This window comes from Cryptosporidium andersoni, assembly GCF_001865355.1.
Source record: "Cryptosporidium andersoni isolate 30847 chromosome Unknown contig_37, whole genome shotgun sequence".
NCBI classification, from domain to species: domain Eukaryota; phylum Apicomplexa; class Conoidasida; order Eucoccidiorida; family Cryptosporidiidae; genus Cryptosporidium; species Cryptosporidium andersoni.
Window position 1 is genome coordinate 1 of NW_027122856.1, and position 21,857 is coordinate 21,857.

The window sequence follows — 21,857 nt, forward strand, 5'->3', positions numbered from 1 at the left end:
AATAAAGGAAATTAAAGGACTTTTAGAAATATTTTTAGAAACAATTATTTATTTTATATCTGCAATTTTTAGATAAGATTTCGTGCAGAAATATAGATGGTACTCTTAAAGGATTTTAATAAAGATGCTACTAGCCTTCTCCGTTCAAAGTACCCAACAGATAAGATGTGGGAAGTCAACCTAGCGAGTAAAAGTAAAAACCCAAGTTGTAATTTTGCTGCCTATCCACGTAATAATGGAATTGAGGGGAATTCTTCTTTAAAGTGGAAGATGGGAAAGGTACATATGGAAACAAAAATTAATACAAATGGAACGGCTTCATGGGAAACAAGATTAACACCTGCTGATGGTATAGATATTACAGCAAAGTATGAGAAACCACAGAATTACAATAACAATAATATAGTGGAGTTGGAGGCTGAGTTAACTGGTAAATATGGTCATAGTAAATTTAGATTGTCACCCTTACATAATTACTACAATCAATCTTTAAAAGATAAAGATAATGAGATGATTTCACTTTACAATACTCTTTCTACGGAATATTTTTTACCTTACCAATTACATTTTGGTATGGATATGTCTGGAAATTTAAAATCTTATAATTCATTAAAGTGTTCATTTGGTGCAGCATTGACGGGACCTTTTCATACAGGTCTCTCATCTAATAGTTCTGATGAATCGACAATTACAACTTCATTACAGACAATGTCTAATAGTAGCAGTAATTTATCTGGAATTATAGCTGGGATTCATCTAAACAATTTGAGTAATAAAAGCGAGCTTGGTGCTATGGTTACATACAACTTCCAAAATAGTGCTAGTTCCAATACAACAAATGAGAATAATTCGAACCTTCCACTTCTTACACCTAAGGTGCAGCTTTTATTTGGTGGAAAGTGGACATTTGGCCATAACAATAATGATGATTCTAAATTCTTTTCTGGCACAACAGATGTCAAATTTCGAATATCAAATGATGCCAAAGTTGCATATTCGTTGACACATCGATTCCACAAAAATCTATCAGCTACATTTGGTGCTCAATTTGATACTTATCGTATGAGTAATCCAGATTCTGTTAAATATGGAGTTATCCTTGATTTAACTGCGTAGTACTATTTTTGCATTGATTCACTTTGTATCTTAGGTTTTTCCTAATTATTTCTGCTAAATATTATAAAGAGATTTAAGTTTAAACTACTATTATTTAAACTATATTTATTATAAGGTGTATTAATTGTCGTCACTCGTAGATGATATATCGTATAAGTTGGTTATCTTACTATTCATGCTTGAATAATTGACCAATTGATAAGGGGATGATGGTATATAAGGATCTTTGGCAGTAATAACTGATTTGAGTGACGAAAAGTTTAGGTTTCTGTTATAGTCTTTGCTCTGACTTGTCATGTCTTCCTTAATTTCCAATGGATGTGGATGTAATTCATCTAAATTCAAGTCACCTTCTGATTCTATATATTGACCACTTAATGAATTGTGACCAATCTCCTCATAACCGAAATTATAGCCGTAATCTTCATCATCTGATGTAGAAGAAAATAAAAATTTTCTGTTTTGATAATCTATTCTGTTGTTACTATTACTTGAGTATTCTAGCTCACTGAAAGAATCTGACTTATCTCGTAAATATCCTTGATTATTATTTAAGTAATTATGATGAATATCATTTTTAGTTTCATATTCATCAGAAGATCTATCTTCAGAGTTAGAATTAAATGAATAATGTGAATCCCTACTATATTTTCCCATGAAATTTGTTCTTTTAAGATTATCTTTCTTACTGTTAGATAATACACTTCTAGTAGATTCATTAAGACTATTCTTACTTTTAGTACTATTTCTATATCCCCATGTAGTATAGATTGAATTTCTTAAAGATAATAACTCAATTGTCTTCAATTTCCAAGAATAGAAGAGCTTATTTAGTATTGCACTGTTATGATTTGCCACAATGATATTATAAATTCTTCCAAATCTCTCATTTCTTGAGCGATAATAATGAACAAAAAATCTCCATAGTTTGAAGGAAGTATGTTTTAATTGGGTACTTTTTAAATTAAGGAAGTTCTTAATTTTTTTTCGTGTTGTACTACTTTTCATTGCCAAGATTTTCCACGAAATAAAGTGATTGTACAGATTAATAATTAAAACATGATTCTGATAGAAATCTGTGGAGATTCGTTCCAGTTTCATTATATTTTGTAACCTTCTCAGCCATATAATGAACCATTCACTCAATAATCTTATCTTATTCTTATTATAAAATAATAAGACTCTCTTCTTAATTATTTGTTCCCTATGGGAATAGTCCCTCCATTGTAGAAACACAGATGATATACAACGAAAATTTCTAATCCACCTTATAGTACTACTTACTTTACCACACCATTCAGACCATACTTGATACAACGAATATGCCTTCATTAATTTAATACTATATTGTATGGCATATATTATTTGGAAGTTCATTGCTCTTTCTAACAGTATCTTTTTCTTATATTTAATATGGAACTTGATAGACCATAACAAATAACATTTCGTTGTAACCAAGTTATTATGTTTTCTATGAAAATTTCTAATGAGGAACTTATGTTTTACTTTATTTTTGTAACACAAAGTCCACATTTCAAAATATCTATGCAAAACTTTCAAATGTCTTCTACTTTTAAATATAAATTCACCTTTCCTTTGTATATATACTCTTTCTACATTAATTTTAAAGTGATTCCATGCAGAATACAATATACTTCTGGTAATTTTCACTTTCATGTAATTCATTGATTCAAATATCAGCTTGCGTTTTCTGCTATATTTGAGCATATATTCCAATGTTTCAATGATAAAAATTTGACTTTGTCGTACTATTTTATCAAGTAATAAGATAATCCAGTTATACCTAGGTTGCCGAATGATTTCTAGTTGCTTCACAGAGCATCTACACTCCACTCTATAGCTACAAGAAATTACCTTTCCGTAACCTAAAGGAGTAGAGTTTTTTGACAGGAATTTAGTTTCATTATCAGAGTTCATATTCAATCTATCTAATACAAATTCGCTAAATATATTAGTTTGTAATTTCCGATCAATTGGGATCTGTGAAAAGTAGTTACAATTTACCGTGTATTCTGGTACTGTAACATTAAACCCACTTTCTAATTGTACTTGTTCATTTTCTCCAAATTCATTTATATTTAATTCTTCTAAAGACATTCCATTTTGTTTATTGATATGTTTTATTTCTCCTCCATATTCTAAAGTACCTCTCTTTTCTCTAGGAAAAGTATACCCATAAAATGTTACAATTAATAATTTATGAAAATACTCATGCAACTTAATTTTATTTAATAATTGAATTAATATAGTGCTTGAGTTAATATATCTATGTGGTAACCATATAGATTTCCAGAAAATCAAATATCTGTATAATATTGCCTTTATTCTATTCTTATCGTAATTATTGTATATTTCGTTTAGTTTTTGGAGTTTCTTAAATAGTGAAATCCACAAAGTAAAGTATTTATTTAATATCAAATAATTATTTTTAGATCTAACAACTAATTTTGAGTTATATAGTTCATGCATTCTTAATGTCGCATTTTTCCAAAATACTAATGAATGTCTTAATCTAAAAGTATTATTATTTTTTACGATACTTATCTCAATGTTTCTCAGTTTAATTAGGTATTTATACATGTAAATCCATCTCAAAAAATATCTAGTAATTGTTGTTTTTCTATTCTCTTCCTTTATTCTGCTTATTATAAGATTCTCTCTTTTTATTGTGCAGTAATATAATACCCATGAAAAAAGTGATTTCTTTAATAAATTAGTTATATTAATTTGAGCAGCTTTATTGAGTGAATTACTATAATAGTATGCCTCCTTCCATATTACCCATACTCGTCTTTTTGCTGTAATCTTAGTTCTTTTCAGATGACATGTTAGTCTATATAATATTATGCAGACATTAAAAATAGAATGCATTTGTCTCTTCTTAACTTTTTCAATTAATGGTTGGAGTTTAAGCATATTTCTCATTGTTATAAGCCTCCAATTTCTGAAATAATTACTCATTGGTTTGATTTTAGCTACTTTATTGTGAAATCCTATTATATCAATTTTTTGCCTATATACAGATCTCCAACTTGAGAAAAAGAGATTATATATGATTTTCTTATAATATACACCAAATTCTGCATATAAAACACTTAAATTTTGTTTTTTCTTCGTAATTTTAAACCAAGATATCAAGTAGTAACCTAAATTCCTTTTATTCTTAAATATTTCATATGAGTGGCATTTCAAGTTATTGAGTGCTTGTTGCTTAAAAGGTATCTCAATTGATTTAATAAGTAAATATATATTTATAAATGGTTTAGAAAAGTTATACCATGATAAGAACGTCTTCTTTATCCATTTGATTTGCATTCTCATTAAAAGTTGTTCTTCTTTGTAGTGTCTCTCAATCTTTATCTGTGATACTTCATGCCATATTTTAATGCTTCGATGAACTCTAGCCTTAATGAAATTATTATTTAATAGTACAGCTACTTCCATTGTAAACTTTATATCTTCTGCATTACTATATAATTGCTTAAAGCAAGTGTATAATATAAATTTAATATTTTTTCTTTTTAATTGCTCTTCTTTAGAATCTAACATAATTGACCAATTTTCTAATTTATTAAATGTAGACCTTTTATTTATGAAATCAATAATGTACTGTAAACGCTTAGTCCCAATTGTTACTGATGTCTTTAATCTAAGTCTACGGTACAAAGCTTTTAACCAGAAAGTCATATGTCTCCTTTTCAAGTTATATTGTTGATACGCAATGATCACTATATCTAATGTTAATGTATTTTGTGTCTCCATCTTCATAATTCGGATATATTGCAGTTCAAATATAAAAGAATTTAGATAATCAAATGCCATATTACGCAATAAACGGCTCTTATAGTAATTTTGAGTCTCATAAACATCTATTATGTAATAAAGATATCGTCTCATATGTATTCTAAGTATTTCCCTTGTATTATTTTTATCCTGTATAGATTTTCTCAATTTTCCATACCATACTTGAATAATTTTTTTCATAAATAACATCATCCTCCTACTTTCTTTTTTTTGAATACTAACTATTGAATTGTATAAACGACTACCCCTTGCTGCGTATGAGTAAATCCAATAGTAAAAATATCTTTTACATAATTTTTTATTATAATGTTGGTCAGATATCCCAATTTTCTTTTTTAATGTTCTAAGATAATTAAATAATTTATTCCATAATCTGTAGATTTGCACTAATTTACGTTTCTGTAAAAGTATAGAATATTCTTTAGATACCAAATCTAGTGATTGCTGGATTAAAAATTGATATCTTAACTCATTCCAAAATAAACGTAGCAAATATATCTTCATAATATTCAAAAAAGTGTCAATTTGTCGTTTCTGGGTTAATCGCCAAATTGCACGTGATTTCATTATTTTAAATACTACCGACAAAAAATTTATATTTCTCCTCCTATAAATTCGGGTCATCTTCTCCTTATCAATAGCTTTTTTCTTGTAACTTTTAGACCAAATATAATAATATCTTTTTAAATCTAATTTAATATGATTATTTTTAATAATTAAATACTTTGAATTTAAGGAATTCCTTGTATAATATAATGTATTCCAAATATAAAATGAATACTTCTTTATATTATATATTCTCATATTTGAAACAATCTTTACTTTTTGTCTGATACAAAATAGTTTGTACCAAACTCTAAAATAGCAACGTATACATGAAAAAGTTGCAAATTGATTTAAATACTTGGGATTTGATATTTCATGTATATTTCTACGCCTTCTACTCAAAGAATTCCATGAAATTAAAATTATTTTGCAAAAAGTCTTATTATATTTTCTTTTCAAAAATAATTCCTTTGATAACTTTATACTCGAATCTATGAACATTTCTAGTGTCCTATATATAGCAACAAAATTCTGCATCTGTTTTATTTTTAAACTCCTTTCAGCAATAGATCTCCAGTTGTAAAATAATGTATGTATCCAAATATTCGTACTCCATCTATCCTCAAGAATTTCACTCCTTCTTAAAATGACTGAGTGTTTGAATAATATTTTAAATGCATAGGTAATACGAGTTCTATATAAATAATCAAAAATTTCCCAAAAATGTGATTTTCTTAGTTTTGTTATCCATATCCATGCTTGAAAAAAAGTCTTTTTTAAGGTAATTGATTTTTTAGTTTGTAGACATTCTATAATCATATAATTTGTTAAATTCTTAAACCATACAAAATTCCATATTTTATAAACCAAACAGATTAAAGCTTTTTCGTGCTTTATTTTGATTAAACTATAGAAATGAACTAATTCCTTCTTCCTAGCAATAAATAATTTCCAGTTATACAAATATCTTCTCATAATAAGTTGCATGTATTTATTCTTATATTTAATTAATGTTTCATTATATTTCCTATAACTATCACACTTCTTCTTAAAATTAGATAGTGAATAAAATAATTTATATATTAATATTTTCTCTTTTAATTCTCTCTTTGAAATTCTTTTTGCTGTATAAAGTTTCAGTGAATCAAAACTTTTAACAAGTAGTAATCTTCTCGCTGAGAGTCCTGCAGCTATTATTAATGTCCTTTCACGACAGCTTTCATGAGTTAAAGCAACCCACATATTAAAAATTTCATTTTTTAAATTTGTCTCATAAATCCTCTGCACTAAATTAACTGAATTTTCCAAATATTTTTTTTTTCTACTCCAGCTTCTCCAGGTATCTAATAAATCTGCAAGTACTTTGTTAGTATGTTGTACTTGCCACTCTATTATCTTATATCGTTTATTCATTGAATACTGTACTATTGACCACCAACATTGAAAAATATGATCTATTTTATGTAACTCATATGATTTTAAAATAAGTAAAAGTTTTTCTTTCTTTTTTCTACGTTTTAAACAAGAACTTAATAAATTAATAAATAATCTTCCACAATAATACTTGTCTGCATTAATTAATTTTCCAATAATATTTTCTGTACATAACTTCCATATATCAAAATACCTTCTAGTTATTCTGTCTTTTTCAAATATTACTACTATATTATGAATATAAGTTTCTTGCCTCCATTCTACCAAAACTTTCTTCTTAATTTTAGTTGCACTTCTTTTTTTATATTCCCTTTCCAGCCTATATATATTACGCTTTACCAAATAATGATTATAATACCAATGTGAAAAGTACTGTTGTAACTTCTTCTTCTCCAACTTTTGAACTATATACTCTTCTTTATTTCTATTGAGCTTTTCTTGAATTGTAGCACATAGCCAAAGCTTTAAAATATTAAGCAATATAGTATTCTTACGCCGATCCTTAATATATTCCTCAATAGCAAATTTTGTTCTTTTCTTTAGAATTAAGATGTACCACTCTCTAATGATCTTACTTACTGTTGTTGTAGCAAAGAAGCTGATTGCACGGCTATACAGTTCAACATCATTAGTATATAAATCATCTTCATCCATATCAACTTAAAAAAAGTACTTAATTTATATATAACTAGTTTGTTAACCTCATCAATATTGATTCCTTTTATAGAAATGACTTTTTTTATTCCTTTCTTCTTTTCTTTTATAATTTTGTATAATTTTGAGGATTAAGAAATGGGGCCCGCTATAAGAAATACTCAATTTTTTTTTTTTCATATTAGCCTAGTATTTGTCTAAATAACATTACCCACAACAATTTCACCCACTTCAGTCACTTAGCCATTAATAAAATAAAATAATTTACTCTTTAATTCATATCTTAGATTTTTTAATGACTTGTCATCTTATTTGAATCAGTTATTATAAATTAGAGTAGTTGACGATACTTATCATCTTTCAATATTTTCAACACAACCCCTTATACTTTATATCAATATTATCCCAACATAGCTATTCTTGAATATATGCATAATATTGTAACAGTTATTGAAGTACTAGATTGTCATCTATAAGAAAAGAAAACAATTAAATTAGTTCGTCCCACTAATTACTTCTAGATATTCATTGTAGAGAAATTTCTACATCATTTTCTCAATATTCACGATATAAATATTTTTATAGTGCATGCATACATACATGCATCACATAATAAAGATTTGGCCACATATTATGTAACATTTTTTCAATTTACTGTATCATTTTCTATCCCTTTTTATTTTCATTTTATTTAAGAAAAAAATAAAAATATAAATTGATCTTTGGATTAAACTGTAAATAATTGACAATGTATTACTTGACTAATTATAAGTAAAAGTACTCAGTTACCTTATTATTTTGAAAGATTTAAATTAAATATATATACATAGAAAAATCTTGCAATTAGTTTCAATAAACAGAACTAGAAAGAAATATAGATAACTTTTCTTTCCTATTAAATAAGTGTTCAAGAAAAAAAAAAGTGACTAGGAAACATAATTTACAAATCTCAGAAGTTAAAGATAAATGATTTTGAACTCAATAGTTTCCATTTAAAAAAAATACTAAAAAGTGCTAATGCCAAGCTATATATGCTCTATATAAGTTAATTAATGATTATTTAACAAATTATCTACCCTTGAAATACTTAATAAATACATATTGGCGCTCATAATATGAGACGCCAGGAATAGACCGTCGTGACGTTTTATTTTATTACAGTGCAACCTAGCTATCTAAGCTATATAACATTACTATATTTATGAAGACGCATCTAGTATATAGTGAAAATTGAGGAGGGTAATAATGTAACTGCGTCAAGTGATATCTCTTCAGGTGTCAATTCTTCATTCTGTATAAGCTTTATTGCATTTAATAATATTTTTACTAATTTTACAATAAAAATAGAATATGTCAGGAGAAGGTCCAGCTGTTGGTATTGATTTAGGAACAACATATTCTTGTGTTGCCGTATGGAAGCATGATGCTGTAGAAATTATTCCAAATGATCAGGGTAATAGAACAACCCCATCTTATGTTGCATTTACTGATTCCGAACGTTTAATTGGTGATGCAGCTAAGAATCAGGTTGCTCGTAACCCAGAAAATACTGTATTCGATGCTAAACGTTTAATTGGTAGGAAATTTGATGATCAAGCTGTTCAAAGTGACATGACACATTGGCCATTCAAGGTTGCTCGTGGTCCTAAAGATAAACCAATTATTAAAATTACCTACTTAGGTGAAACAAAGGAATTCCATGCTGAAGAAATTTCAGCTATGGTCTTACAAAAGATGAAGGAGATTTCTGAAGCTTACCTTGGTAAGACAGTTAAGAATGCTGTAGTTACAGTTCCTGCCTATTTCAATGATTCACAACGTCAAGCTACAAAGGATGCTGGTGCAATTGCTGGTTTGAACGTTATGCGTATTATTAATGAACCTACAGCTGCTGCTATAGCTTATGGTCTTGATAAGAAAGGTACTGGTGAAAGAAATGTCTTGATCTTCGATTTAGGTGGTGGTACATTTGATGTATCATTACTTACTATTGAAGATGGTATCTTCGAAGTAAAGGCAACAGCTGGTGATACACATCTTGGTGGTGAAGACTTTGATAATAGATTAGTTGAATTCTGTGTCCAAGATTTTAAGCGTAAGAATCGTGGTCTTGATTTAACTACTAATGCCCGTGCTTTGAGAAGATTAAGAACCCAGTGTGAACGTGCAAAGAGAACACTTTCTTCATCTACACAAGCAACAATCGAATTGGATTCTTTGTTCGAAGGTATTGACTACTTTGTATCTATAAGTCGTGCAAGATTTGAGGAACTTTGTTCTGATTATTTCCGTGGCACATTAGCTCCAGTAGAGAAGGTATTAAAAGATTCTGGAATGGATAAGAGGTCAGTACATGATGTTGTATTAGTAGGTGGTTCAACCCGTATTCCAAAGGTACAACAATTAATTCAAGAATTCTTTAATGGTAAGGAACCATGCAAGGCAATTAATCCAGATGAAGCTGTTGCTTATGGTGCTGCAGTTCAAGCAGCAATCTTAAATGGTGAACAGTCATCAGTAGTGCAAGATTTATTGTTATTGGATGTTGCTCCACTATCTTTAGGTTTGGAAACAGCAGGTGGTGTTATGACAAAACTTATTGAACGTAATACTACCATTCCAGCAAAGAAAACTCAAGTATTCACAACATATGCTGATAACCAGAGTGGTGTACTTATTCAAGTATTTGAAGGTGAACGTGCAATGACAAAAGATAATCACTTACTAGGTAAATTCCATTTAGATGGTATTCCACCAGCTCCACGTGGTGTACCACAAATTGAAGTAACTTTTGATATTGATGCAAATGGCATTTTAAATGTATCAGCAGTTGACAAGAGTACCGGTAAGAGCAGCAAGATTACGATTACTAATGATAAAGGTCGTTTATCAAAGGAAGATATTGAACGTATGGTTAATGATGCTGAGAAATATAAAAATGAGGATGAACAGAATCGTGAAAAGATTGAAGCTAAGAATTCTTTGGAAAATTACTTGTACAATATGAGGAATACTATTCAAGAGACTAAAGTAAAAGAAAAGTTATCTCAAAGTGAACTAGAACAAGCAGAGTCTAAAATTAAGGAGGTACTTGATTGGTTAGAGCGTAATCAAACTGCAGAGAAGGATGAATTTGAACACCAACAGAAGGAAATTGAAGCTTTAATGAATCCATTAATGATGAAGATTTATGCTGCTGATGGTGCTGCAGGTGGTATGCCAGGAGGTATGCCAGGTGGTATGCCAGGAGGTATGCCAGGAGGTATGCCAGGAGGTATGCCAGGTGGTCCAACTGTTGAAGAAGTTGACTAAATGCTACTTATTGAATAGCTATTAAGGTATAGAGGATTTCCTTTGCAATATGAAGGACTTTTTTTCTCAATTTGCCAATTATCAACAACCTTATTACTAGAGAATAAAAATTCAATAGTTAATATTAGTTAGAAGTAGTAACTATTTTAATATCAATAAAAATAGCATCTAATTAAACGACTTAATAATTAAAAGTTCTAATCTAAGAACTGTTCTAATAATAGGAGATTATGCTCTATAGTATTCAATCTTTATGGAAAGGCAAAGTTTATGACCCTAAGTTAGCTCTTATTTGAACTGATCTATAGTACATACTATGCAGTTTTTGGGAGTGTCGAATTTGGACTTATTGGGGAATTGAGATATTTCTATTAATTCCAATAAATTATAGCTAAAATATCTCGATATTTCCCCTAATTTTTCTTTCATTATTTTATATTATAAATATTAATATTAGAATAAATACTCAAGGCTAAGATCTTTAATAAGAATACTTTTTAGATTAATTTTAAAAGTAATACATTAATTATTTAGTGAAGTAATAAATTTTGTTTCTCCTCGGTAGTTATTTTTTCTTTTTTTTTTTTTTACCAATTAATCAATATTACTAAATTTGTCCATTTATGATCCTTTATAGAAAGTAACTCATATCATAATAAGTAAATTTATAACCTTAAAATTCTAGTCAAATTAATAAAAAAAAATAGTTACTATGGGTTCTTAGAGTATATACTTATTCTATTTTCCTTGAGTTTTAAGCTAAAAATACCGTAGTAATAGATGTATTCTAGGTTTCGGCATAAGGCTAATTTATGCTGGTTATTCAAGTAGATCAATTTCATATCCATTTAACAATTTAGTAATAAAATCTTTATATTTATAATGAAGTAATACCCATATATATTAACAATCTATTATGTGAATATCTGGAAAAATCACATTAGTTTCTAATGGCTATGAAGTAGTAAAGAAATTTTGTGCATACTTTCAAAGATTTTGTAAAATTAGTCAATATGGCTGATTACCACACAAAATAGTATATCAAATCTAATAGTTACGTAGTTTATAAAATTATTGATAAATATTTATCATATTACCGGAGTTTTAATATTATTTATGATATATGATCCCGGTAAATAATACAGCAAATAGATATGAGGGTAAAACTACAAACTCACAAATTTTGAAATTTTATTCATTATAAAGTTAATGAGATATAAAAAATTATCGTTCAGATATTTATTTTTTAGCCTTTCACTTATTGTTTTATTTTCAGAAGGGTTTATTTCAAATTCAACAGGTATTGATAAAAAACTCTATAAAGATTTCATGCAGAAATATTCTGGTTATAATCCAGAAGTAGAAGATATTGCATCCAGGGAACTTGAACGCTTTAGTAGTCATACATATGCCGATAATGCAGGTGCAGGTTTATATCAAAAATCTCAGATAACTGAAATTCACGATGATTTAATAAGGAATGCATATGGAAATGTTCATAGTAGAAATCCTTCAGCTAGGCTAACAGACAAAAGATTAAATGAAGCAAGAGATCTTATTTATAAGTTTTTTAATATAGATAAATCCATATATTCTATTATATTTACAAGTGGAGCAACTAGTGGATTAAAATTAGTTGGGGAGAATTTCCCTTGGACTTTGGAGAGTAAGTATTTTTATCTTCGTATAAATCACAACTCTGTATTGGGAATTAGAGAATATGCTACTAATAATGGTGTAGATTTTCGTGCATTATCATATGATGAGATTGAGAAAATCCTTAAAAAACAAAAGGAGACTAAGGGTAATAAGCGTTTCCAAAACTTTTGTAATGACAATATGTGTGAAAATCTCGACTATATAAATAGACAATCTATGAATAGTAAATCTCATAAAACATACTGTTTATTTGCATTTCCTGCAAAAGATAATTTTGTTGGTCAGAAATATCCACTAGTCTGGATTAAAGATATTCAAGAATATGGATTATCGGATGATTGTGTGTGGAGAGTATTACTAGATGCTGCAGCTTTTGCACCAACTGAACCATTAGATATAACTGAATATCCAGCAGATTTTGTAGTAATATCATTTTATAAGATGTTTGGTTATCCAACTGGTCTAGGAGTTTTGATTATAAGGAATAACGATGCACAATTATTTAACAAAGTTTATTTTGGAGGTGGAGCTGTTATAATGGCTTCTTGTGATAGTAGATGGTGTAAAATGAAAGAAACTCCCAGTATGAAGTTTGAAGATGGAACTGTCTCATTTTTAAATATAGCTTCACTAAAATATGGCTTTAAGAGACTTGAATATTTTGGTATGAAGAATATTTCTAATCATATAGCTGCGCTTTCAATGTATGTATATGAGGAATTATCTTCGCTAACACACTTTTCTGGAAAACCTGTTGTTATATTTTATGGAAGAAAAGATTTACCACCAAATGGTGGTATTGTTAATTTCAATATACTGCGACCAGATGGCAGCATTGTAAATTTTGGTCAAGTTGAACACATGGCATCTGAAAACCATATCCACTTACGTACAGGCTGCTTTTGTAATCCAGGAGGATGTCAAGACTTCTTAAACTTGAGTTTAGAAGAAATACAACTTGCTAGCGAGATACGTGACTCATGTTCTGATCTAGGACAACTTAATAATAAACCATTAGGATCTGTTAGAATTAGTTTTGGATATTTGTCTACATATAAAGATGCCAAAAATGTGGTGAACTTCATTAAGAAATACTTTGTGCTATGATATTAATTTTATTTAATTATAATTACTATATGGATCTCACTGACAATTATTTATGAACTACAAATATTGGTTTTAATAGATCAATTTATAGTATTATATTATTTCATTAATATTTAGAGTTGGCAAATTACAATGGTAAATAATATTTTCGAAATATGTATTTTTAGTTGGAATATTTAAAAATTATACAAATAAAACTTTGGGACATTTTATTCTAGTTCTAAAAGTTAGTCAACTTTGGAGACTAATTAATTTTTTGATTTTGTTTAACAAAAGTTGTAATAGTACATAATTGACGTTTTTCCTTTACCCATTCAAAGTAATTACACTTTAGTAAGTCTGGTTTCGAACATGTCCAAAATGATCGATTTTTATTAATACCATTTTTAGACACATATTTTTTAATACATTTCATTCCATGTTTGCAATTAGGTACATCCTTATCTTGATTATCCAATATATTGAGTTTTTTAGAAGTTCGATCTTTTTCTAAAACAGGTCCTTGTAGATCATTATATTTTTCTTTTATAAAAAAATTGGATAACAAACTTTGTTTTAGTATACAACTTGGTAGATATTTTGAGCACAAAGAGGGTGGAGTATTTGGATTTATATTTTGTAAATTACCTGACATTATAAGTACAATTGGGCAATGATCAGAGCCACAAACATTGTCTATAATTTCACATCCCTTTACTCTATTTATTAAATTTCTTGAAACAAGAAAAAGATCAATTCTACTACCTTGATTATTAATTCTTGAGCATTTAGTCTGATCCCAACATGTATACTTATTTATTTTACCTGGATAAAAAAGACGATATGCATCTATCAAATTAAAGTCTCTAAGTAGTAATTTCATATCAGTGCGAATCTGTTTATAAAATGATGAGTAAGAAGATGATATATCCATTAAGTCTCCTGATTCTTTAAAATAACTTTCTACTTGGTCTTTCTTACAAATATTATATTCATAATATGAATCTATATCATCGAGTGTTACATTCATATCTCCTACTAATATTACATCTCTCTTATTTTTAGTAACAATAACATCTAACATTAACCTTAGATACTGATTAAATGCTAACCTGTATGATGCTCTAGTTAAGCTGGCTAGATTATCAGTATTTTCAAGGTTATCAGCCGGAACTTTTCTAACTAAAGGTAGATATAAGTTAACTAGTAAGAAATCTACATGATCTGTTATTATACATCTTCCCTCTATATCCATATCACTAAGAGAGTAGTCAAATTTTCGATAATTCTTTGGTTCCTTCAATATTTTTTCATAATTGAATTCTTTTATTTTATCACTATATATCTCACTGACCTCCATCTTAAAAATTTTATCCTTTTTTTCTATCCAAGAAAAACCACTTGTGGCTTCTCTAGGAGTGGCTTCATCTTTACGGCAGAATGTTGCAACTCCACTGTAGCGTTTATAATTTGTTGGTAAGGAATAAAAAGCATGATGTCTATTTGGGCACCCAGTACAATAATTTATATCTTCTTCACTATTCATTTTACATTCTTGTATGCAAACAATGCTTGGTCTTGGTAGTTCTACACCATTCCAAGATACTTCTGAGTTGTAGATTTCATCCAAAAAATTTGATATCTCATTTTCCTTATATCCTTTTCTTACCAAACAAGGTATAAACCCATTCACATTAAAAGATACTATAGAAAATGTCATTACAAGTTCTTAATATAATAGAGTGTTACATTGACTCTATAACTTTTGACTTAGGATATTTAAGTATATATTTAAAGTATAATAATATTCACTATCACCTGTTATGAGAAATTTTAATATTTATTATAAAATATCAAATTTTGTTTCAGAACTAACTAAACAATACGTTGTCTTGATGCATGGTGTATTAATACTGGAGGTAATATTCACCTCACGTCTTTTCATGGTGATAAATGTGGTATCGACAATTTAAATATATGGTGAGGGCGTAACAGAAATATTGTTCAGACTTCTTACAAGAGAAAAAATAATATACTTTATATTCTATATAAGTATATCAATTAAAAAATACATACCTAGATATAGTATTAAGACTTTATATATAATATATATTTAAAATTATTTTGCTTAATGAATACTATGATCAGAGATCTCGGTGGACAAAGTAATTTCACCCCTTCTCTTTAAGATTAGGTCAGAAGTAGCAAACAAATAAATTATCACATCACTTCATGTATTCATTAATATAATAATAAATGTATCTTATATCAATAATAAGACTTGCAAATACCCCCTGCAATAAAAAGATTTATAAGGATTTTATAAATAGCTCATACTATTACATAAAGATAAAAGGAAATTAATTGTTATTCTCTTTATGTTTTATCTTCTTATTCTTCTTAGCCTCCTTTTTCCTCTTCTTATTATTTGAATCATCTATATCTTCAGATAATTCAACAGCTACTTGCTGATTTTCGCTTTTTCTCTTTTTATTCTTTTTCTCAACCCTTCTAACTATATCAATATATTCAGATACTGCCTGTCTCATTACATCAATATTTCTAGGCGGTGATATCCCATCTGAGAAATATTTTAGTTTATCTTCAACTTGCTGTCTCAGTTTTTCTCCAAATATATTACTTGCCAAGGTTGAAAAGTTATCAATTCTAGCTGCAATTGAACATTTATTTGCTAAATAACGTGACACTCTCCCTTTATTTTTTTGAGCTGCTTTACCTATAAAACTTGATTGAAACAACAAACCATATTTTGGAGTATTTCCCTTTGTCTTTAAAGCTCTAAAAAGAGCCTTTTCAGCTCCCAATATTTGAATTGTTGAAGCCGGACACTTAGCTAAGTTGACTAAGCTACCAGCATGAGCAATAAGTCTTGCAGCCAATATATCTCCTAGTAAGCTCTGTAAATTAGGTGCTACATTATTTAAGCGATTGGATAAGTAATTAGTCAGGTGAGTTCTTTGCTTATACAAAGCCAGTAATTGCTTAGCAAATTCTATAATAGTTGCCATATCCTCTTCTGTAATATCCTGCCCCATACTAACTGATATTGCTGAAAATACCTCATCTTCTAAATTTGAGTTATTTATTATTTGTGATAGTTTCTTCCTGTTTTCTTCATTATCATCAAACTTGTCCTTATTACCTATAGTTAAAACTGCTTCTGAAAACTTCAAGTTATCAGTTAATATTTTTCCCAATTCTGGAAAGTGCCATGAATACCACTCTCTACACCTCATTGAAAATAGATTAATATCTTTGTCCAGGCGATCAATAAGTGCAATTGACTGTACTATTGGCTTATCTTGTTTGTTTGGATCAAACTGCAACTTGCTCCTGCTAAAACTATGACCCAAACCAACTTGAAACCTGTGTAGATCACCTATAGAAGAACCTATAGTCTTAACTAAGCGAGTAAAGTGAATACGAATCCCACGTAATATTTCATGAATATTCTTATCTAGTATAACAGGATAGCCCTCATCAGATAGAGACTTCCCCAATGAGACATCACCAATACCCAAGTTATATTTCTTAGCTTTTTTCGGCAAATTCTGTACAAGAAAAGTCCTCAGGTGATCTGAAACAGTTCCATTCTGGATGGCTTGAATATTTCCCAAAGCTACTTCAGCCGTTTGGAATGGATAAAATGCTGTGAAGTGAACGACTTGACCAAATCTCATTGGATCATTACAAGCTTCAATAACTGCCTCAGATACTTGGGCAATTTGTTCCCATTCTTCTACTGATGTTAGCAGGTATCCAGCAGCACTCTCAAATAGAACATACAACTTCTTGTTTTCAGTAGACATAAAGACAGCTGTGTCCTCTCCTCTCAAAGTTGACTACTATATACTTTCCTACTTCCTTTGAATATTATTTATTATATAATTAGTAAAGTGAAATTTAAGATATCCTACTAATGCCAACAACGACAGGAGACAAGAACTGTTACCAATATTGCTAATGGTAGCCCCGCTATAGTCTCCTTGAATAGCGCTGTAGAGCGGTATATATATATTGTATTTACTCTTATTAGATACCTAAATATCTGTAAATGCCACTTTTACTCCAAATAGCAGGGAAAGTTACCTGCATATTCCCTCTATTGTTATTCCACCTTAATTACAATATTTCCACAAAATATAGAGTGCAATAAACCTATGATTAATTACTATATTTGATCAGTCTCTTATTAAAATTACAGGGAAAATCAATGATAAATGTTAGTATTAGATTGTTTACTCATAAATACTAAGCAATTCTGCCAAATCGTTCTGAGTAGACAAGATATCTGGATGTAATATCTTTACTATTTGATTATTAGCTAGGATAAATACTTTTGTACAATGACGTAACGACTCCACATTATGTGCGACAAGAAATATATTACAATGCTTAAAGTATACTGATAGGAGCTTATTAATATCGCAATATGTCTTTTTATCAACAGAGAAACTGGGAGGTTCATCCACTAAGATCATTCTATAACTTTTGGAATTAATAATGAGACGAACAATAGATAAACAACGTAGTTCTGAAGCAGAAAATAGATCTTCAGTAATAATCGTATCCAGATGATTACTATTGGGTAGATTTTTAACAAGGGTATCAAGTGAACATTCACTGAGTGCACTCCATATTTGAGAGTCAGTATATTCCGAAAAAGGATCAATAAAATCTCTTAAAGTCCAATCCTTTAGTAGAATTGGACTTTGAGGAAGTACACCTATAAATTTTCTTCTTTCAGTTAGTGATAAACATGAAGTTGGCATGCCATCTAAAAGTATCTGTCCATTTATATATTCAATAAGACCTAATAATGCCAGAATTAATGTAGATTTACCACTCCCAGTTCGTCCTACTATACCAATATATTCACCTGGTTTGACATTAATGTTTATATTTGTTAATATCAAGTTATATAAATTTTCCTTATTTAAATATCCAACTTCTAAGTTATTTACTATTACTCCTGTACGAGGTAATTCACTTTTATCACTTGCTATGGGATAGTGGAGGTTTACTTGTTTTCCGGAATCAGGGATATCAGCTCTAATATTCATTGTATTTCTAACAGAATAACTAGTAGCTGTAATTAGTTTATATATCCTTTCAGAGCTGCACATATCTCTCTCCATAAATGCAAACCTATAAGTAACAATACTTAAGGTATCAGAAAGATGAACTGAATATAAGAGAGCAAGATACTTCCAATGATGATCGTTGGAAGTAAGCATTACAGCAAAAGTTAGTGGAAGAGTATAAAGCTGTAATCTAATAGCAGCCCACTGACTAGCGATATGTTGGAGAAATCTTCTACGCTGTAACAGTTCCAATTGTTCTAGAAATTGTGAAAACATAAACTTCTGAGCATTGAAAGAATTAATAATTGTTATACCATTTATTCCCTGAGAAAATAATGAACATAGTGGTGACATTGCTTCCAAAGATGCTTTTTGGGACATTATATAAGTATTAATATATTTAGAACATACAAACTTGTAGGTCACGAGGATTATAAGTATTACGACTGGGATAACATATGTATTAGCATAGCAAAGAAGAAGAAATTGAATCACAAAGTCAATGGATGGAACAAAGACTGAAGCAATACGTTTAATAGGGCACTCGTCAAATACTAGCAAATCTGTACTAAATCTGTTTATAATAAATCCAACTGAAATTAAATCATAGAATGAAAAGGGTGAAAACAAGGTCTTTCGAAGCATTGCTTCATGTGCTATATCAGCTGCTCGTACTCCACCTAAACCCTCACCTAGAAATAAGATGATACTCAAGACACTTTGCATCATAACCAATGCTAAATATTCCAAAATAAATAGCTTATTATTCCTCATATTACTGGAGCTCAAAAATATATCTGAGAGACGGTCTAGAATTGATCTACCAATGCATGATACTAACAGTAGAAAACACCATGAAGAACCTATTAAACTGAAGTACCATTTATAATTAGAATTAAATATAATTGTGCACAATGAAAATTTCTCACTTGCTAAGGTCAAATCGTCTGTATGTTTTAGACTATATATAGAACCATGAGAACTCTTAGATTGTGTATTATTTCTTTTTTTAGTAACTAAAAAGTTGTCACGAACTTGATTCTCAGTGTCATCTTCAGGTTGTATAACTTCTAATAAATCAGGAAAGTGTTGGACCTTATTAGATAGTTCCATCATATAATTTTGACCATAATCAAGATTACTTTTCAATTTCTCTGAAAATAAAACTGAACCACATGGAGTTAGATGGAGTACCATTAAGTTAGTCCATGTTTCATTGTAGGCTCTAGAAAAAAAATTGAGAGTAGATAAATCAATAGTTAGTAAAACCTTAGTATCAAATTTCTTAAAAAATCCACTAGGGCCAAAAAGTTTTTGAAAGATCTTAAAACCTACACTTGGATCCAGATTCAAAAATATATCATCAAATAAATAAAATTGAGCCTCATTTCCTGAGTATAAACATCTAGCCAGTGAAATTCTGGTTCGTTGACCTCCACTAAGAGAAGTTCCTCCTTCATCCACAACTCTCAAATCACCTTCTTTCCAGTTTTCAAAATCATATTGTAATTCACAACATTCTATTATAGAGTTGTAAATTGACTTATTCCATAATCTTCCAAATATTATTGCAGATCTAACAGTCCCTCCTGAAATCCATGAGTTTTGATTAGCATAGGCATAGCAACTATCTGGAGACTTCAGATTTAAAATTTCCATTAAAAAATATGTCTTTCCACATCCTGGAGGCCCTGTTATTATTACAAAATTATTTCCCAAGAACAATCCCTTTATAAATTCAAGAGTTTTCATATAGCAACTTCTAGTAACGTCAGAGTTATCTAATTCTTTCTGATCCAATGTATATATAATATTTAGATTATCTCTATCACAGATATTCTGTGTATCTTGTATTTCAGTAGGATATATCATCAGGAAATATTTAAACCTTAAAAGTGATATTAACCCTTCAACAAAGCTTACTGGGATACCCCGTAAGGGAGTGGATAGAGAATGGAGAATATGAATTGAGGATAATGCTGACGAGAGACTGAGTTCATCCCCATTATACAAATAGAAAAATATGAAGACAATCAATTGAGTAATCTTTTGAATATGATATTCAAGAAAACTCCCAAATTGGATTCTAAGTAGGCGTTTCCTATTAAATTTTGTTTCATTCTTTCTAACTTGCGTCAATCTTTTATAAATTAAATCTTCTAATCCCATTATCCTAATCAATCTCAAAAGTCCTAGAATTTCATGACATATTGACAGGCGATAATCTCTATATTCCATAAAAGGACCCTTATAAAGAGTACCCAAAATTTGATACCCAAAACTCAGAATTAAAATAAAAATAAATGTAACTATACCTGGGATAGCAGCTACAAAACCTACTTGATAAGACAGTAATATCCAAGTAAGCAACAAATTCACTGGAAGCAAACAAAGATCTAACAAGGAGTTAACAAACATTTGAATTGATGCAATATCTCCAATAATTAGATTGAATATATCGGGTCGTCCAATTAAAAATTGTAAAGATTTTGTGCATGATATGAAATCATGTGGATCTTTCTTTCTATTTAAATCTTTATAACTATTGTGTGGATATGCACCTTCAGATGTGACTTTTAATCCTTTTCTACATGATAAAATTCTGTAATATGCTATACCAGTTATACCTGATTCAACTCGCAAAGATATCCTTGCAAGGTAAAATCTTGCATGAGCATCAATAAAAGTACGTACTACATATGATAGTAAGAGTAAATAGTACGTACTCCACTGTTCACCTTTATCAACAACCAATCCAAAGAAATATGAAGATGCGCAACAAGATAACAAAAACATAAACTTGAGGCCAGCCAAATTAATCAGTGACATACCATATACATGGATAATAGGAAGCCAAAATCCACCTTTGCATAATGAGAATGAATCCCTAAGTCTATGTACCCATATTACTGAACTATCACTTTTGCATAGTAGTGGATATTCAGAGAATTTGCGAGCTCCTGCTAAATACTCATCCCAATTCGAAAGCCATAGTAACTTCAAATATCCTAACATCCTAAACTATCAGAGCCAACTCATTTCCCAAGTAAAAAGGTCGAGTTCATAAAATGAACTGCTGCCTCTTCTTTTAAATCTCCTTTAATTTTAGTTCTATAATTA

General features: G+C 29.3%; 7 protein-coding genes across 7 annotated transcripts; 3 read left to right on the forward strand and 4 right to left on the reverse strand.

Moving 5' to 3' along the window:
• Positions 1 to 96: 96 nt before the first annotated feature.
• On the forward strand, positions 97 to 1,116 carry cand_008370 (uncharacterized protein; the record flags this gene model as incomplete). Its single annotated transcript, XM_067211077.1, has 1 exon — positions 97 to 1,116. One exon carries the CDS (start codon positions 97 to 99, stop codon positions 1,114 to 1,116), a length of 1,020 nt encoding a protein of 339 aa, XP_067067800.1.
• Positions 1,117 to 1,236: 120 nt separating this feature from the next.
• On the reverse strand, positions 1,237 to 7,575 carry cand_008380 (uncharacterized protein; the record flags this gene model as incomplete). The annotated part of the gene is made up of 1 exon (XM_067211078.1): positions 1,237 to 7,575. One exon carries the CDS (start codon positions 7,573 to 7,575, stop codon positions 1,237 to 1,239), a length of 6,339 nt encoding a protein of 2,112 aa, XP_067067801.1.
• Positions 7,576 to 8,925: 1,350 nt separating this feature from the next.
• Positions 8,926 to 10,887, forward strand: cand_008390 (heat shock protein 70; the record flags this gene model as incomplete). The annotated part of the gene is made up of 1 exon (XM_067211079.1): positions 8,926 to 10,887. One exon carries the CDS (start codon positions 8,926 to 8,928, stop codon positions 10,885 to 10,887), a length of 1,962 nt encoding a protein of 653 aa, XP_067067802.1.
• Positions 10,888 to 12,096: 1,209 nt separating this feature from the next.
• cand_008400 (class V family protein) lies at positions 12,097 to 13,653 on the forward strand (the record flags this gene model as incomplete). Its single annotated transcript, XM_067211080.1, has 1 exon — positions 12,097 to 13,653. The coding sequence occupies one exon, from the start codon at positions 12,097 to 12,099 to the stop codon at positions 13,651 to 13,653; it is 1,557 nt and encodes a 518-aa protein (XP_067067803.1).
• A 244-nt stretch (positions 13,654 to 13,897) lies between these two features.
• cand_008410 (endonuclease exonuclease phosphatase family protein) lies at positions 13,898 to 15,352 on the reverse strand (the record flags this gene model as incomplete). The annotated part of the gene is made up of 1 exon (XM_067211081.1): positions 13,898 to 15,352. One exon carries the CDS (start codon positions 15,350 to 15,352, stop codon positions 13,898 to 13,900), a length of 1,455 nt encoding a protein of 484 aa, XP_067067804.1.
• Positions 15,353 to 15,992: 640 nt separating this feature from the next.
• cand_008420 (nucleolar protein NOP56) lies at positions 15,993 to 17,462 on the reverse strand (the record flags this gene model as incomplete). The annotated part of the gene is made up of 1 exon (XM_067211082.1): positions 15,993 to 17,462. The coding sequence occupies one exon, from the start codon at positions 17,460 to 17,462 to the stop codon at positions 15,993 to 15,995; it is 1,470 nt and encodes a 489-aa protein (XP_067067805.1).
• Positions 17,463 to 17,891: 429 nt separating this feature from the next.
• On the reverse strand, positions 17,892 to 21,752 carry cand_008430 (ABC transporter family protein; the record flags this gene model as incomplete). The annotated part of the gene is made up of 1 exon (XM_067211083.1): positions 17,892 to 21,752. The coding sequence occupies one exon, from the start codon at positions 21,750 to 21,752 to the stop codon at positions 17,892 to 17,894; it is 3,861 nt and encodes a 1,286-aa protein (XP_067067806.1).
• Between the last annotated feature and the right edge of the window lie 105 nt (positions 21,753 to 21,857).